Raw genomic sequence first — 20,439 nt, 5'->3', positions numbered from 1 at the left:
ACACCATATTAACAAATTGAAGGAGAAAAACCATGTGGTCAACTCAAAAGATGCAGAAAAATCTTTCAACAAAATTCAACACCATTTATGATAAAAACTCTACAGAAAGTAGGCACAGAGGGAGCCTACCTCAACCTAATAAAGGCCACATAAGACAAACCCACAGCCAACATCATTCTCAATGGAGAAAAACTGAAACCATTTCCTCTAAGATCAGGAACAAGACAAGGTTGCCCACTCTCACCACTATTATTCAACATAGTTTTGGAAGTTTTAGCCACAGTAATCAGAGAAGAAAAAGAAATAAAAGGAATCCAAATCGGAAAAGAGGAATTAAAATTGTCACTGTTTGCAGATAACATGAGACTATACATAGAGACTCCTAAAGATGCTACCAGAAAACTACTAGAGCTAATCAATGAATTTGGTAAAATAACAGGATACAAAATTAATGCACAGAAATCTCTTGCATTCCTATACACTAATGACAAAAAATCAGAAAGAAAAATAAAGGAAACACTCCTATTTACCATTGCAACAAAAAGAATAAAATACCTAGGAATAAACCTACCTAAGGAGACAAAAGACCTGTATGCAGAAAACTATAAGACACTGATGAAAGAAATTAAAGATGATACCAATAGATAGAGAGATATACCATATTCTTGGACTGGAAGAATCAACATTGTGAAAATGACTATACTACCCAAGGCTATCTACAGTTTCAGTGCAATCCCTATCAAACTGCCAATGGCATTTTTCACAGAATTAGAACAAAAAATTTCACAATTTGTATGGAAACACAAAATACCCCGGATAGCCAAAGCAATCTTGACAAAGAAAAATGGAGCTGGGGGAATCAGGCTCCCTGACTTCAGACTCTACTACAAAGCTACAGTAATCAAGACAGTATGGTACTAGCACAAAAACAGAAATATAGATCAATGGTACAGGATAGAAAGCCCAGACATAAACCCACTCACATATGGTCACCTAATTTACTACAAAGGAGGCAAGCACATACAATGGAGAAAAGACAGTCTCTTCAATAAGTGGTGCTGGGAAAACTGGACAGCTACATGTAAAAGAATGAAATTAGAACACTCCCTAACACCATACACAAAAATAAACTCAAAATGGATTATAGGCCAAAATGTAAGGCCAGACACTATCAAACTCTTAGAGGAAATCATAGGCAGAACTCTCTATGACATAAATCACAGCAAGATCCTTTTTGACCCACCTCGTAGAGAATTGGAAATAACAAAAATAAACAAATGGGACCTAATGAAACTTAAAAGCTTTTGCACAGCAAAGGAAACCATAAACAAGACCAAAAGACAACCCTCAGAATGGGAGAAAATATTTGCAAATGAAGTCTGACAAAGGATTAATCTCCAAAATATACAAACAGCACATGCACTCAATGTCAAAAAAAAAAACAAACAACCCAATCAAAAAATGGGCAGAAGACCTAAATAGACATTTCTCCAAAGAAGACATACAGATGGCCAAGAAGCACATGAAAAGCTCCTCAACATCACTAATTATTAGAGAAATGCAAATCAAAACTACAACGAGGTATCACTTCACACCCATCAGAATGGCCATCATCAAAAAATCTACAAACAATAAATGCTCGAGAGGGTGTGGAGGAAAGGGAACTCTCTTACACTGTTGGTAGGAATGTAAATTGATACAGCCACCTTGGAGAACAGTATGGAGGTTCCTTAAAAACTAAAAATAGAACTACCATATGACCCACTAATCCCACTACTGGGCATATACCCTGAGAAAACCATAATTGAAAAGGGGACATGTACCACAATGTTCACTGCAGCACTATTTACAATAGCCAGGACATGGAAGCAACCTAAGTGTCCATCGACAGATGAATGGATAAAGAAGATGTGGCACACATATACAATAGAATGTTACTCAGCCATAAAAAGAAATGAAATTGAGTTATTTGTAGTGAAGTGGATGGACCTAGAGTCTGTCATACAGAGTGAAGTAAGTCAGAAAGAGAAAAACAAATACCATATGCTAACACGTATATATGGATTCTTAAAAAAAAAGTGGTTCTCATGAACCTAGGGGCAAGACAGGAATAAAGATGTAGGTGTAGAGAATGGACTTGAGGACTCAGGGAGGGGGAAGGGTAAGCTGGGACGAAGTGAGAGAGTAGTGTTGACATATATACACTACCAAATGTAAAATAGATAGCTAGTGGGAAGAAACTGCATAGCACAGGGAGATTTTCTAGATTCCTTATGATGACCTAGAGGGGTGGGATTAGGGACGGTAGGAGGGAGACACAAGAGGGAGGGGATATGGGGATATATGTATACATATAGCTGATTCACTTTGTTATACAGCAGAAACTAACACAACATTGTAAAGCAATTATACTCCAATAAAGAGGTCAAAAAAAAGAAAAAAAGATCCACAGGGGAGAAACAGATTAGAGATTGAGTCCCACCAAGTTATAGATGATCAGGGCATACCTTGGGTTTTCCATCGATCTACTCTGACAAAGCATACAACTAAGCACCAAAAGTTCAAGATTAGTAATTGAACTGCTACTAGAACAAACACCAATACCCTTTAGAGGAACATAACAGAATTCTATATCTCTACAACATAGTACCTACAAATTCCAGTACTCAATAAAAAACACTTGAAATGGAAAAAAAAAAAAAGTAACCCCCATCAAGTCAATCCAAAATGTATCTAAGATTACTGTGTGCCAGCAGGACTTTGCATCCTCTTGACCACCAGGGACTATATTTTTCTAGCTGATTAAGATATCTTAGTAGCTCTGCAATTTTCCTTCAAACACCAGATCACTGAAAAGTTGTTTTATTATGGTCATCCTCCAGATGTACTGACTGCAAGATGACCAAATTTGGGTTCAGAATTTAACATATCCTCTCATCAAATTGGTCATCCTATTCCTTTCCCTTCTAATAAGAAGATCCAGGCTAGGAGAGCTGAATTCCAATAATTGCCTAATACAGCTCACATTTTCCTGCAGCAGCAGCAGTACCAGCAAAAGCAAGAAAAAAGTAAAGTGGACAGGTTAATGCCCCCCCAAAAAAATTAAGTCCATGTATACCCTAGAGACATAATTTTTCAGGTTAGACAAAATAGTTAAATAGAAGCCCTTGTGTGATCTCTCCTTGGGAGTTATTTCCCCACCCATCCTATTAAAAATTAATTTTAGATAATTAGAAGTCCTCTACAGGGTGTTTCTGCCATTAGCCTTTGTCAAGATATTAGCCAATTCCCTGCCATAAAGATTGACACCTTTAAGTAAAGCAAACCTACTTCTCATAGAGTAGACTTTCTAAATGACCTTATCTATTTAGTCCTAAATTTAGATAATGCCAGTGCTGAAGGACCTCATGAGTATTCTGTGAGGAAGATAACAAGCCCACACTTTGCCAATCAGCTATAATCCTTAAAATTAGATGCTGTGCATTTTAGTATGTTCTAATGTAACCAAGCCCTAGATGCAATCTCAGAGCCATCTTTGCTGTTTTCCGATCCAGGGTTGATGATTGGGCTTACCTAATGTGCATGGGCATTACCTAAAAGAATAACCTGTGCTGTAGCTTCTAAAAATTGCATAGCACCCAAAACCAGGAGGTTTGTTTCAATATGTGCCCAGAGTAGATTTAAAAACAAAACAAAACAAAACAAAAAACCTTGAGTCTTATTATTTTCCCTGATTGGCAAGTACAGAAAAAGAAACTTTCATCACTTGGTCCTCTGTCTTGTGCATAAGGAGGTACTTGGCATAAGTATTTGTAGGGATCTTAGTGAAAAGGGTTCCTGTCTATAATGAACTGCACAGAAATCATTATAACTGGCGTCACATCTGGCACTAAACAGTTATAAATGTTAATGAGCAAAGGACACAATCACTTTTCATTTTTTGACTTGAAGGAAAGAAAGGAGGGGAGAAAAATAAAATTTCTAAGTTCCATTGGCTATTCCATTGGCTAAACAACTACGCAAGTTTAATCCAGATCTCTTTAACTGGCAAAGGCCAAAGGACCTCACAGACTGTATGAAACAAAATTTTGTACTCCAGATTTGCCAGAGTAATTTTAATGTTCTTCAAACGATAAGGCCAACTCAAATAGGACCATCATAATGAGAGTGCAAGTAATTCTTTTTCCTACATAAAACAGTAATATTAAGAGGATTGTAGGGGCTAGGATGGGGGTTATGATGAAAGTGGTGAAATAAGGCAAGAGTGAAAACAACTGCTCCAAAGGACCCCCATCTTCATCAGATATGTGCAACTTAACGTGCCTTTTATCCATTCCATGCTTGGTTTTATTTCTGTATTTTGAAGTAAAAAACAAACACTACACACACAGACATGCACAAACCAACATCAACCTATTAGTCTTCCCTTTCTATTCCATATACAATGTAAATAGGAGGAAGGCATAAGAAAAAAGGCCAACTGTATTCAAACCATCTCCACTGCCCAGACCTGTACAAAAAGTTTTGTTCCAATATTAAAATTGCTATATGTCCTAGGAGGTAGCTGAGGGTAAACAGATGGGGAAGAGGAGACTGAAACAATTCAAATACATTCACTCTAAGGGGAATATCTTTTGGGGTAATGTTTCTTTAATAAAGCTCACTACAGCTATGACACCACTTGCCTACACTGAGAAGACAAAGCTAAGAACCCGTAATAAGCCACAAACAGTCTCATACTTGGTAAGAATAAAGGGGCAGAGCATTAAAATGTTGATCTTTAAAGGACATCTTCACATCAATGATAACTACATCTATGTATGTGTGTGTGTGTGTGTGTGTGTGTATACATTTTTTTTAACAGCATCCCTCCTCATAAATAATAAGGAAACCAAGAAAACAAGACAGCATATGCAGGTAGCAACTTGTTTTTGTTTTTCAGATTGGATTTTACTTGAATTAAGCTATCATAATATAGATGGCTTTTTAAATTCTCAATTTTTTTTTTTTTTTTTTTGCTTTCAGATTCTGCTACAGACATTATAACATAACCAAGTGCGGAAAATGGGATCCAGTCCAACAGGCTACATCGCTAGTAAGTAATATCTCCAAGTATTTTATTTCAGCAATAATCAATCTGAGCCAAGATTGAAAGTGAAAATGTGACTTCAAAAGTAAGGCAAGGAAAGACAACCACGTAAAATAGGCCAAGCTGGAGATATTATAGGTAAAATGTTACACACAAATACAGCGGAAAGAGTCACAATATACAAAAACGTGTTAAAGACATTCATAAGTATTTAATGGGGGAGAAAAAGCCAATATATTCCCCTACCTTTACCATTCCAGAATCCTTTGGACTTCAGTAGTGTTTCTCTATTATATAACCTGTGACCCGCTTTTGTGAAAGATTTATTAATATACTATCAATTGAAGAACAATACTATTCTTTAGCAATTTCAATTATCAAGTATTCTCGCCTTAGAAAACAAACATCAACCAAACTCCAAGCTCCAGCCAGTATTTATTGCTTTGAAAAATAGGCATGTACTTTATTGCCTGGGTTTTAGACTTAATGAGAAAGTAAAGAGCGTACATTTAATTCTAGGAAATAACTGAATTAGAAGCCAGCAGAAAGCCCCATCCATAGCCTTTTGTTTCCACATACCAATACATTCCTCAACGTCTTACTGGAATGATTACAGACAAAATCAATTCTTAAAATCTCATGCATGATTTGTAATTATAGCTAAAATGTATAATCAAAGCTGAAAGACATATATATCCAAGTGTTATTAAACAATGATTAAGTTTTGATTGGGATGTCTACTGGCTACAGCTAATCTCTTAGTACAATCATGGCTGCCTACCAGACCACCATGTTCTAGGAATAGATATTTATTCTCAAGAAATTCCTCTTCAGGCAATTAGCTAATATTTCCAAACTTGGAAGCTTTAAACCTCCGCCTGTTAGGGATTTGGTACAAATGTGAAGATGTGAGGAAATAAAGCTCACTGATATTTGTCAAAAACTTTCATTTAAACTGTAACGCTGCATACGCAATTAGGAGGCAAAGAATATATACTTTTAAAGGTTTCCTGTCTTCTCATTTGCAAATGTTTACTCCCAGGTGTATATGCACTAGCAAATGTAACCAACCCTAAGAAGGCCCTTAACATTTTATTGTCCACTGAGAGTATACTGCCACTGAAGTTGAACAAAATTCCACTGGTTTCCCAGCATTTTGTCAGTGGTAGGCTAAAATCTCATTTTTACTTTGGCTACTTTCCAACATAGCTGGATTACAAGTGCTTCTGTTTAAAGATATTTGTAGTTAAAGACACAGATGCTCTCTAGATGTTCACAAAAAGCATATATTTTTGACCAAATCATGAGAAGTTGCCAGCAACTTACCAGAATTTCTCTTTGACACCATCTTCAAATTTGTGCTGACTACAGAACAGATCACAAGGGCCAAAAGAAATGGTGGCTTCATTGTTCACTTTCCTTGGCAGCTGAAAAGTCAAAAAAGGATATGAAGTTTGAATCACAGATCTTGGCCTCAACAAAGCAGCAGCTATAATTTCACATACCTTGAAGACACATTACAGAAACAATGACATTTTGGTGATTTCTGGCTTTATTTTTATGCAAATGGAAGAAAATATGAAAGTTCACAATTGCATCATGTCAAAGTTCCCTGCTCAGAACTTTTCAATGGTTTCCCACTGGATTTAGAGTAAAATCTGAACCCCCTCCATTAGACGTTCATGGGCCTGCGGGTAGGGCTCCTGCTGCCTCTTTGATCTTATTCCAGAGCACTTTCCCTCTCGTTGGCTATGCTCCATCCACTGTGGACATTGTATTTGTCCCTGGAACATGCCTTAGTCATTTCCTCCTCATGGCCTTTGCATTAGGTCTTCCTGTTGGAATACTCCTCCCCACTCTTCACTCACATTCATTAAGATCCTATAGGTCTCAGTCCCACAAAAAGGCCTTTCCTGACTACCCAATCTTAAAGTCTCACTCTGTCATTCACTAGCTCACCTCCTTGCTTGTTTTATTCATAAGACTGATCAGCACTTATAGTTATTGTGTTTATGTGACAGGAAGAGTTTTTACTCAACTTTGACACTGATGTTTTAAAATCAGCAGCACCTAATCTTAAATAATTGGAATGAAACTGTTCCGAAATGAAAAATAACTGAGAAAAGTATGGAATTGAACTGAGATATTGTTAAGAACCCCCCCAAAAGGGAATAGAATTGACTAAAGCACGATCGGTAGGCATTTGGGGAGAAAACAAAAACGTTTTTAAGTGTTTATTCCATTGAGTTAAGACTTTTCAGTAAATTGGTTCCTATATGAGGGCTCATTTAGAATTCTTTACAAATCAGAATATAAGCACCACAGAGGTACATTGGGTTCATCATAAACCCAAGATAGAAAAATAGCAAAGGGGACCATGAGGGTGAAACCAGAGAGATCCCTGAAATAATGGATGGAAGCAAACCTGAATGGAAAGACAAAAACAAGCTCTGGATAACATTTAAAGATCCAGAATTCCATATAAAGATTTGTTTTCTGAATAATTGGTTTGTACCTAAAAGTGCAGAACCTTACCCAGAATGTAAGAGTAACAGGATGATATCAAGTGTTGGGTGGGATCCTCTTTTCCCAGAATTGACCAAAAGATCCACCTGATATCCTAAATTCAGAAAAATTCATGTTTGGGTGAGGCCACCAGTTCAACTATTCAGTGCAGCTAGTTCCTCATCATACTGCCCCCCTCCACCACCAACTCCATCAATAAACAGAGGTCTGGGAAGGAAGAGGAGGTCTTTTGATAACAAAGACAGGCTTTGCTTTCCCAGATGTCATGTTGGACTTCCCTTGTACCACTGAAGCAGGAATAAAGAACCCTGGGGAGAGATGGTATGCTGGAGATTTCCAGATGACCAGGGGGGCCAGGACTAATCCCTATCCATCCCCAACATACACCAAATTTCCGGGTCCCAAGAAGCATGCAAGTTGGATTTGGCATATTACCAAAGATCCATCTTGGATTGGGTAAACAGATGATTCTTGTCATAGGCTTTGCAACATGGGGCAAAATGAGTCCACCTGAGAGGAAAGTGGTATGATGCTACCAGCTAAAACTGAGGGAAGATGTAATCAAATCTTTCCAGGGACTTCCAATATCCAGAGGAGACGCTTGGGGGAGAATCTCATCATCAGGCCTGTTGTAACTACTACCTGTTTATACAGCGCATATAGACAGCTAGATGAGAAGTTATGACCAACCAAGGAGAAGACACAGGCAATCACAAGCATTTCTTTTTCCTCTCCCTCTTCTCCAATCACACCTATCCCAATGCAACACCAAAGGAGAAGGTACAGAGGAAAGAGGAAGAAGAAGGGAAAATGTGCGAAAACCTACCACGCACCCTCCAAATTCCTAGCCATGAGAGCCACATGTCTCCTCTGTTTGAAGAAAAAAAAGAAAGATACAATATTTGAATCAGATAGGATCTTGGACTAAGACAAAGTCTTTAAAATCAGAACAAAACTCAGAAAAATATCTGAAAAATGATAGAATCAAACTGAAATGTTTATCACTGTCCCTGACTCCTAGTGGAAAAAGGAAGTACAGTAGAGCACATGAAGTAGCAATTAGGAAAAGTAGTATCATTCCATGTTTATACTTCAATGAGTTGAAACGCTTAATAAATCAGTTACATTTATTAACTTGGTTGTTTTTACCCACTCCTTGACCACTAGCATGTAAGCTTCATGAGGGCAGTCACTTAGTCATTAGCTGTTGTAGTCTCAGCATCTATCATAGAGCTGGACATATAATAGGTTATCAGTAAATATTTTAATGACTGAAAGGGGAATATCAATGTAGATAACAACATATCAAGGGTTCAAGTAACACAAATAAATTGCAGCTTTCAGTGGTTTTCTTCCCAAGTTACCCATTTATTTGAAATAGAATCTCTCTTATCTAATATATGATTATCCGAATCTGAGATGGGCCCCATCTCCTGCTGTAGCAGACTCTGTTGGTACCCTATCCATATCCTCTTGGCCCTCCCAAAAGTCATCTGCACAGAAGTCTTCCTATGTTTCTTTGCCAGAGGTGCTTCTCTATCTGCAAAAGCAGCTTGAATAGCATAGGAGGCTGACTGGAAGTTCCAGGTTGTTAACACACCGTGAGTGATTCTCATTCAATGATGGGAGTTGGTGAATAAATACCCCAGCTTCCTCACCCCTTGGAATGTTCCAGTAGGACTGAATGGCAAACTGCTCATTAGCACACTCTATTTGCTTTTCCTCCCTTCTAGTCTGACTTTGCCATTCCCTTGTAGTACTTGCTGGGATCACCTCCCAAATAAACTACTTACATCCAAATCCTTGTGTTTGGGTCTGCTTTTGGGACATCCCAAACCAAGACTCTGAAAATACCATTATAAACTCCACACATTTCTTTGTTTTATATAGACTATCTGTCCAATTTCCAGCTCAAAAGATTATGTAGCCTCTGGACTTTCAAAAGAAGGCTTATACTTCAAATTTTTCCTGAACCATAGGCACATTCTAGCTCTCCTGTCTTGTCTCCCTTTTTAGAACTTATATCACCCCCAGTGACTTTGATAAGAACATTGGCTCATCTCTGATTTAGCTCTTCCTGCTGTATTCTCTCAGTTACCAACTCAACCTTGCTGGTTAGCTATTAGGAGACTTCCAGGTTCTCCCTACCCTCAACCCATCTTACTCATGATTGTACCTTCACTATTTCTGTCTAAAAGTTGACAGTTTGTAAGGACTATAATTTGCCTAGAATATCATTTTAAGGATTCTAATATTTTGTAAATGGTGACAAAATTAAAGATTATTTGAAAAGGACTTTTTAAAATGTTACTTTACCCAGTAGTTATAATTTTCACCCAAAGCAAGAACTGTATTTCATACCTGCTATTCAGAGATATCAAGGGTAGAAAACAGCTGACAAAAAAATATTTCTACTTCCTTATTTAGTCAACCCCTTCCTATTCTTTGTGAAATAAAATGCTTAATGCTTGACTTTGACTAGTAAAATCATCATGGGAATTGAATATGTTAACCACAGAATTATTTCATATACCCCCCTTCTTTTCAATTAAAATCAGTGGGGATTAGAAAAACTGGATGTATTGAGTTTTTTAATCTGTATATTTGCCAATCCTATTTCCACAGGAGAGTTCATTAATTCAACAAACTCTGATGAATACCTACTATATTTTATGATAATAATTATAACTTATTGAGCATTTTTTGTGTGCCAGATAATGCACTGGACTGTGATATTGTACTTTATCCTACTAATGACCATGTGAGCTATTATTATCCCCATTTTACTTTTCAGAAAACTGATACTTATGGCTTATCCAAGGCCACAACAATAGCAAATTAAGGAAGAAAGGATTTCATTTTAGTTCTGTGTGACTACAAAGCCCAAACTCTTAACCACTACTAAACTATATTTGCCCTAGAAGTTAGATGCTATGGGAGTCATAAACCATGTCTAAGGTTATAAAACATCACTTCTTGCCATCTAGTATGCATGCACACTGGAGTGCTTAGTCAAATGCAAGGCAGTAGAGAACAACCTGTATATGTTAGGTGCTAAGGGAATATAGAGTAAGAAGCGTGTTTGGTAGCATGTTCAGTAGGTGATTCAGATTTCCCACTGAAAGGGAAAATCTGCCAAACTGCCAATTCAAACAGGCAAAAAGAAAGGCCAGTGCAATCAATCTCCTAGCAATGCTCATCTGCAACAGCAATCGATCTGAAATATCATCACTGATCAAGGAATGTGACCACTGGGCTCCCAACATACACTTCCACACATCTGTTTAAACACTAAAAGTGTCAGAAGCAGCTCAGATTATACCCTGGAAATTTTACACTGAAATTTAGGTTTATTACATTATAACTTTTCCCTCTTGGTGATTTTACAACCAACTTACTGTTGTGTGAAGAAAGTGTACAGAAGCATGTATAATATTTTATATGATGGCAATTATGCTCCTATTCAATTATTTCGAAATTACTTTTTTCCCCCATAAAAAAGGGTCTTCCCCTTACTGTAGCTATAACTATTCAGTGGTCCTTATACCTAAAGTTCATATACCCCTGAGGTCTTTGTGTTTACTGATTCCCTAAGGGTAGTATGTAAAAATCCCAAAAGGCCACATGAGGAATTCTAAAGACTGAAGACACTGGCACAGTGGCTAATGAAGGCATTAGTATTCCTCTCCTTTGAGTACCAAATCTTAATATAAGTAGGGCCATCTTGACAAGAGAGTTTTAAAAAAATGTAACTGAACTAAATCTTTCAACAGATAATTGTAATGATAATGTTAAGCTCGAATGGTTTTCAAGTATAGTTTATAAATTACCTTATCCACTTTACTTTCTTCCTCCCTTAAAGTACCAGGTATGTCAGGTTCCTGGTTCATGTTAATTTTTTAAAGTATCTGTATGGCATACTCTTGACTCTAGAAGCCAAAACAAGTTTAACTTATGAATATATTCTGACACAGTTGAAATATCCAACTAGGTATATCAGCTAGGCTGCAGAGAATATGCAATTATATCATTTCTTAATACATTCTTGCCATCAGAGACAATTTTGTTACTTATGATGTCTTCCAATCATTTGGATCAGCCAGTCATATAATCTCCAACAAACTGGAAATTACAAACACAGACACACAGCCCACATATATATCACAGATGTATTATTTATAAAGATAATTAACTTTCAACGACAGTTCTGTAGTTAACACACATTCATCTCAATCTCTTATATTTTCTACTTCCACAGTCATCCTCAATGAAGTCTGGTATTCATATAGAGATGACCCTGAGGTCTTATTAGATCTTCAATCAGGAAACAAAGATGCAATAATGTTAATGAGATTCTACTTACTCAGGAGAAAAATTTGTTCTCAATTTGACTCAAATTTGGAAGATTTCCATAGTTATGTAGTCCAACCATCAACCAATGAAGAAATCATTTGATACCATATCCCTGTATCTACCATGTCCTCAGCTACTTCCTATTTCATGAAAACAACTATATGAAGTGGCAGCCCATTCTATTATTAGCTTTAATACTTATAAATGGAGGTAGAAAGAAACATGGATATTGAAAGGAAGAAAGCCAGAAATAAAGAAGTAGGAAGACACAGACAGCTAAAGATAGAGAGACAGATGGATAGGAAACAGATGGAAAGAGAAAAAATACACACAGAGGAGAAATGAAGAGATAGATAAAACATACAGAGAAGCAGAGGCTGAGCAAAAGACAAAAATGGAGACCCAAAAAGCTGACATATCAAAAAAGAAGGGGAAGCAAAAGGTAAGAGGAATTATGGGGGAGGAATTTCTGAGAGATAGAAGAGACAAAAAGGGTAAAAAGAGATGCAAACACAGAGGAAAAAAATGGTTATGAGCAACTCTAGAGTTCCAGGGGCATGACAAAAACTGACTATCTCTCAAACTATTATTTCTTTTTCCTGTAGTAATCATAGAGCGCACAGGTTTTGGCTCGGCATGTAGTCCCCAAAAATGGAGTCTTCATTTCCCAGCCTTCCTTGCAACTGGACAGGTGAGTTCTGACCATTAAGATATAACCAGAAGTGTCACATGCAAGAGGGATAAATCTTACCCAGGGTTGCTCCAATCGGCAAACTTAATATAGTGGGTATAAATTTTTATACTGTTTAGAGAAAAAGTCTTCAGTCATTACTCACTGCTAGGTGGTTACTATATCCCTCACCATTCAACTTTTTCTTCCTAAAATAAAAATGTGTTTGTCCAAGACCCATACATATGCTGTCTACAAGAAACCCACTTGAGACCTAGGGACATATACAGACTGAAAGTGAGGGGATGGAAAAGATATTCCATGCAAATGGAACTCAAAAGAAAGCTGGAGTAGCAATTCTCATATCAGACAACATAGACTTTAAAACAAAGACTATTAGAAGAGACAAAGAAGGAAACTACATAATGATCAAGGGATCAATCCAAGAAGAAGATAAAACTATTGTAAATATTTATGCACCCAACATAGGAGCACCTCAATACATAAGGCAAATACTAACAGCCATAAACGGGGAAATCGACAGTAACACAATCATACTAGGGGACATTAACACCCCAGTTTCACCAATGGACAGATCATCCAAAATGAAAATAAATAAGGAAACACAAGCTTTAAATGATACATTAAACAAGATGGACTTAATTGATATTTATAGGACATTCCATCCAAAAACAACAGAATACACTTTCTTCTCAAGTGCTCATGGAAAATTCTCCAGGATAGATCATATCTTGGGTCACAAATCAAGCCTTGGTAAATTTGAGAAAACTGAAAGCATATCAAGTATCTTTTAGGACCACAACGCTATGAGACTAGATATCAATTACAGGAAAAAAAATCTGTAAAAAATACAAACACATGGAGGCTAAAATGTACACTACTTAATAACCAATAGATCACTTGAAAAATCAAAGACGAAATCAAAAATACCTAGAAACAAGTGAAAATGAAAACACAACGACCCAAAACCTATGGGATGCAACAAAAGCAGTTCTAAGAGGGAAGTTTATAGCAATACAATCCTACCTCAAGAAACAAGAAACAGCTCAAATAAACAACGTAACCTTACACCTAAAGCAATTAGAGAAAGAAGAACAAAAAAACCCCAAAGTTAGCAAAAGGAAGGAAAATCATAAATATCAGATCAGATATAAATGAAAAAGAAATGAAAAAAAACGATAGCAAAGATCAATTAAACTAAAAGCTGGTTCTTTGAGAAGATAAACAAAATTGATAAACCATTAGCCAGACTCATCAAGAAAAAAAGGGAGAAGACTCAAATCAATAGAATTAGAAATGAAAAAGGAGAAGTAACAACTGACCCTGCAGAAATACAAAGGATCATGAGAGATTACTACAAGCAACTATATGCCAATAAAATGGATAACCTGGAAGAAATGCACAAATTCTCAGAAATGCACAAACTTTCGAGACTGAACCAGAAAAAAATAGAATATATGAACAGACCAATCACAAGCATTGAAACTGAAACTGTGATTTAAAATCTTCCAACAAACTAAAGCCCAGGACCAGATGGCTTCACAGGCGAATTCTATCAAACATTTAGAGAAGAGCTAACACCTATCCTTCTCAAACTCTTCCAAAATATTGCAGAGGGAGGAACACTCCCAAACTAATTCTACGAGGCCACCATCACCCTGACACCAAAACCAGACAAAGATGTCACAAAGAAAGAAAACTACAGGCCAATATCACTGATGAACATCGATGCAAAAATCCTCAACAAAATACTAGCAAACAGAATCCAACAGCACATTAAAAGGATCATACACCATGATTAAGTGGGGTTTATCCCAGGAATGCAAGGATTCTTCAATATTCGCAAATCAACCAATGTGATACACCATGTTAACATATTGAAGGAGAAAAACCATATGATCATCTCAACAGATGCAGAGAAAGCTTTTGACAAAATTCAACACCCATTTATGATAAAAACCCTGTAGAAAGTAGGCATAGAGGGAACTTACCTCAACATAATAAAGGCCATATATGACAAACCCACAGCCAACATTATCCTCAATGGTGAAAAACTGAAACCATTTCCACTAAGATCAGGAACAAGAAAAGGTTGCCCACTCTCACCACTATTATTCAACATAGTTTTGGAAGTTTTAGCCACAGCAATCAGAGAAGAGAAAGAAATAACAGGAATCCAAATCGGAAAAGAAGAAGTAAAGCTGTCACTGTTTGCAGATGACATGATACTATACATAGAGAATCCAAAAGATGCTACCAGAAAACTATAGAGCTAATCAATGAATTTGGTAAAGTAGCAGGACACAAAATTAATGCACAGAAATCTCTTGCATTCCTATACACGAAGGATGAAAAATCTGAAAGTGAAATTAAGCAAACACTCCCATTTACCACTGCAACAAAGAGAATAAAATACCTAGGAATAAACCTACCTAAGGAGACAAAAGACCTGTATGCAGAAAATTATAAGACACTCATGAAACAAATTAAAGATGATACAAATAGACGGAGAGATATACCATGTTCTTGGATTGGAAGAATCAACATTGTGAAAATGGCTTTACTGTGCAAAGCAATCCACAGATTCAACGCAGTCCCTATCAAACTACCACTGGCATTTTTCACAGAACAAGAAGAAAATATTTAACAATTTGTATGGAAACACAAAAGACCCTGAATAGCCAAAGCAAACTTGGGAAAGAAAAAAGGAGCTGGAGGAATCAGGCTCCCTGGCTTCAGACTATACTACAAAGCTACAGTAATCAAGACAGTATGGTACTGGCACAAAAACAGAAATATAGATCAATGGAACAGGATAGAAAGCCCAGAGATAAACCCATACACATATGGTCACCTTATATTTGATAAAGGTGGCAAGAATATAGAGTGGAGAAAAGACAGCCTCTCCAATAAGTGTTGCTGTGAAAACTGGACAGCTACATGTAAAAGAGTGAAATGAGAACACTCCCTAACACCATACATAAAAATAAACTCAGAAAGGATTAAAGACCTAAATGTAAGGCCAGACACTATCAAACTCTTAAAGGAAAACATAGGCAGAACACTCTATGACATAAATCACAGCAAGATCCTTTTTGACCCATATCCTAGAGAATTGGAAATAAAAACAAAAATAAACAAATGGGACCTAATGAAACTTGAAAGCTTTTGCACAGCAAAGGAAACTGTAAACAAGACGAAAAGACAACCCTCAGAATGGGAGAAAATACTTGCAAATGAAGCAACTGACAAAGGATTTATCTCCAAAATTTACAAGCAGCTTATGCAGCTCAATATCAAAAAAACAAACACCCAATACAAAAATGGGCAGAAGACCTAAATAGACATTTCTCCAAAGAAGATATACAGATTGCCAACAAACACATTAAAGGATGCTCAAGATCACTAATCATTAGAGAAATGCAAATCAAAACTACAATGAGATATCACCTCACACCTGTCAGAATGGCCATCATCAAAAAATCTACAAACAATAAATGCTGGAGAGGGTGTGGAGAAAAGGGAACCCTCTTGCACTGTTGGTGGGAAGGTAAATTGTTGCACCAGTGATATCAAGCGCTAAGAACGATACTAAAAAAAAAAAAAACGGGGACAGACCCCTAAGACAAATGGTAAAAGCAAAGCTATACAGATAAAATCACACAAAGAAGCATATACATCCATACTCACAAAAAAGAGAAAAAGGAAATATATATATATATATCTTTATATTAAAAAAAGGAAGAGATCAAATCAATAAACAAATCTACCAATAATAATAAACTCTAAATACTAAGATAAACATAAGACCAGAAAAAATTAGGTTCAGAAAGCAAAGCCCAATCTACAGTTGCTCCCGAAGTCCACCACCTAACTTTTCGGATGATTCGGTGTCTATTCAGGTATTCCAGAGATGCTCGGTACATCAAGTTAATTGTGGAGATTTAATCCACTGCTCCTGAGGCTGCTGGGAGAGATTTCCCTTTCTCTTCTTTTTTTCACACTGCTCCTGGGGTTCCACTTTGGATTTGGCCCTGCCTCTGCGTGTAGGTCGCCTGAGGGTATCTGTTCCCAGCCCAGGCAGGACAGGGTTAAAGGAGCAGCTGATTAGGGGGCTCTGGCTCACTCAGGCCGGGGGGAGGGAGGGGTACGGAATGCAGTGCGAGCCTGCGGTGGCAGAGGCTGGTGTGACATTGCAACAGCCTGAGGTGTGCCGTGTGTCCTCCTGGGGAAGTTGTCCCTGGATCTCAGGACCTTGGCAGTGGCAGGCTGCACAGGCTCCCGGGAGGGGAGGTGTGGATAGTGACCTGTGCTTGCACACAGGCTTCTTGGTGGCTGCAGCAGCAGCCTTAGCATTTCATACCTGTCTCTGGTGTCTGCGCTGATAGCTGAAACTCGCGCCTGTCTCTGGAGCTCGTTTAGGCGGTGTTCTGAATCCCCTCTCCTCGCGCACCCTGAATCGATGTTCTCTTGCCTCTTAGGCAGTTCCAGACTTTTTCCCGGACTCCCTCCCAGCTAGCTGTGGCGCACTAGCCTCCTTCAGGCTGTGTTCACGCAGTCAACCCCAGTCCTCTCTCTGGGCTCTGAACTCCGAAGCCGGAGCCTCAGCTCCCAGCCCCCACCCACCCCGGCAGGTGAGCAGACAAGCCCCTCCGGCTGAGCGGGAATCTCTCCGCTTTGCCCTCTGCATCCCTGTTGCTGCGCTCTCCTCCGTGGCTCCAAAGCTTCCCCCCTCTGCCACCCGTCTCCACCAGTGAAGGAGCTTCCTAGTGTGTGGAAACTTTTCCTCCTTCACAGCTCCTTCCCAGAGGTGCAGGTCCTGTCCCTATTCTTTTGTCTCTGTTTTTTCTTTTTTCTTTTGCCCTACCCAGGTATGTGGGGAGTTTCTTGCCTTTTGGGAAGTCTGAGGTCTTCTGCCAGAGTTTAGTAGGTGTTCTGTAAGAGTTGTTCCACATGTAGATGTATTTCTGATGTATTGTGGGGAGGAAGGTGATCTCCACTTCTTACTCCTCCGCCATCTTGAAGGTCTCTGTTTTGTTATTCATTAACAAATTTGACTTTATCTAATATTCTTGTACTTCCATTGTTTCTATGACTTACCGTAAAAAGATTTTCAACAATAGAGTGGTAGTAGCTATAAGGGCACCTTCTCAGTTCACTACTATGCCAACTAACTTTTCTAATCCCATTAATCCTTACACCTTCCTTTTTCCACAGCTAATTGAGGTTTTATGGTATGTTAAGGAAAAAAATTAACATTACTTCGGTGTAAAATATGGGGAAAGTGACATTCAATGAGGTAAGTAACTTTCCTTATAGCAAGCAGCCAATTGGAAGCAGAATAAACAATCCATATTTTGTAAAAAAAAATTTTCCTATCAGGAATAGCACTAATAGTTGACTGTTGATAGACAGACATATCAACATGGGAAATGGGTTAACTTCCTTGAAATATTCAGTATCAAGGACACTGTATATAACTCTAAATGTCAAGTAATAAAAACAACATGGAGCTGTTAGAATATTTATATCAATGAACTTTCCTCTAATAGTGTAGTGTATCTAATTTGTGCTTCTGGGTTTAGATAAATGTTCTACATATTCTGTTTCCTATATTTTTAATTATAAAATGATGATGAAAACATTGTGCCCCATGAACAATTATAAAATAATATTTGTCATATTAAGTGAGAGATAAAGTATTATTTACTGCACTGTATTATATGAGGTTTATTTTTTTTTTGAATGATGGAAGTGTGCATATCATATCTTATCTGGGTTATTGATCACTGTGAAGTAGGACAGTGTAGCCTTGTGAGCCCCAGTTTCACTTTTTACTAGTTCTGTGACCTTGGCTGAGTTACCTATACACTGCGACCTTCCATTTACTAATCTGAAAATAGTGGTAACAGTAGCACCCACTTCATAAGGTTGTTGTTTGTATTATATATAATACATGTAAAATTCCTAACCCATTATCAGACACAGAATCAGCCATCAGTACATGTTAATTATTGTTATTGGTGCTGTTTTTGTTCTACTGCTTAGGAAAGTCAGAGAAGATTTTTCAGAGGAAGTGACACTTGGGGAAAAAACGTAAGTTTGCCAGGTGGACAAGGTCATAGGGGAGAGCAGTACAGCACAAGTACGCATGTCTTGGGCAGAGAAGGGATCACATTCTATATGGAGGCAATGCATTGATGATTTAATAATTTTTCTTCACTGGCTGCTAGTTATAAGACTTTGAAGCTACACTTAGGCAAAATAAAAGTTTAAGTATCCCTTTTCTCCTTCGCTTCTCTCCTAGTTTTCAGAATTGAGGAATATTTATCCTGCTGTCCTACAACTCATGTCCACTGCCACCACAAAGCATGAACCCAGGCATCTTCTTACACCCTCCAATTATGTAACCCTACTTTACTTTTTCTGCAGAAATAATTGTTGATGTTTTCCCCTTTTAAAACATCCTTGTTTTATCCTCTTTAGGGTTCTAGGTATCAACTGGTTCACTAGACATAACTGTCACTGAAAATGAACCAGTAGAGAAAGTTAAAGACTGACCCTTGGTGATATGCATTTTAATGTAGTCTCCTAGAGATTAATTCAGTAAATAAACAGTACTTCTTTTTTATAATAAAAAATGTTATTATCATCATCATGATTATTAACTTGGAAATCTTGTCTCCAGACCCCTGGTGTTCTCATAATTTTTTCAATATAGCCCAAAACTTTCCTATAAATGCCCAACTACACCCTGGGGTCATCCCAATTGTTTTTATAAAGTCTTTCAAAAAATTAACCCCCTTCTTCCAAGTGATGTTCTATTTTTTTATCTCCTTTTTGCTGGTAAACACTGGTAGCATCTATCAAATTAACAACGGTTTTTAAAATAACATACTCAATGTAAGAACAAATACACTCATATACTGGCAGTGAGTATATAAATTGTCATTCATTTTCTGGAGAGAAAATTAGCTATTATATTCATATAATAACCTTTATAAATTACCTATCTCCAATAATGCAATCAAAGACATGTGCAAAGAAGTTATTCTAGCATTATCCCTAGTGATAAAAATATAAGCTATCCAAAACTATGGCAAGGGTTAGATCAATTACAGTATGTCTCTGTGATAGAACATGATTCTGCCTTAATGGAAAATTTCAGGCAAAAACAAAAATTCAAACCCTTTGATCCAGTATATCTAAGAAAATAATCTAAAATGTTACTAAAGATTTATGCACTATTATGTTCATCTCAGCCATAGTTATATACCAAAGTTGGAAATAATCCAAATGTCCAATAATAGGAGATTTGTTAAATAAAATTATGGCATACTCATATGGTGGAAGATTATATAGTCATTAACAATTAAGTGTTCAAACTTTTAATGATATTGGAAATGCTCTTGACATAATGCTAAGGGAAGCCAAGATACAAAACTAAGTGCAGAATGATATTTGTAAAAAGATTATGCACAAAGACTGCAGTATGTTTTATAACATCAAAACTTAAGATACAAGTTTAAAGTTCAAAAATAGAAGGGAGATTAATTTATATTATATCCATATAGTAACATACTAAGCATATTATTAAAATTATTAAAGATGATTTTAACAATATGACAAAATTCTTGTTATGTGAAGTTTAAAGGAGGCTACAAAAGGAAATGAAAACAGGATCAAGAAGAGATATCTCTACCCCCATATTTATCTCAGCATTATTCACCATAGCCAAGGTATGAAAACAACTGAAGTATCTGTTAAAAATGAATAGATA

At 37.1% G+C, this 20,439-nt stretch overlaps 1 protein-coding gene across 3 annotated transcripts in view; it reads right to left on the bottom strand.

Annotated features, from left to right (window-relative positions):
• Positions 1-20,439, bottom strand: part of IL1RAPL2 (interleukin 1 receptor accessory protein like 2) — a 1,100,174-nt gene that overhangs the window by 1,007,354 nt on the left and 72,381 nt on the right. For 2 of the 3 annotated variants that reach the window (XM_082447591.1, XM_082447594.1), the window contains exon 1: positions 6,416-20,439. This exon is cut by the window's right edge and continues 23,701 nt beyond it. In XM_082447591.1, the coding sequence (XP_082303717.1) occupies positions 6,416-6,497 (82 nt within the window). In that variant the 5' untranslated portion in view covers positions 6,498-20,439. The remainder of the gene's footprint in view (positions 1-6,415) is intronic. The other variant, XM_082447592.1, reaches the window with a different exon arrangement.

The sequence above is a fragment of the Balaenoptera physalus genome, assembly GCF_965194825.1.
Source record: "Balaenoptera physalus genome assembly, chromosome: X".
Lineage (NCBI taxonomy): Eukaryota > Metazoa > Chordata > Mammalia > Artiodactyla > Balaenopteridae > Balaenoptera > Balaenoptera physalus.
The sequence above is the reverse complement of the archived record's forward strand: the minus strand, read 5'-3'. Positions and strand labels throughout refer to the sequence as shown.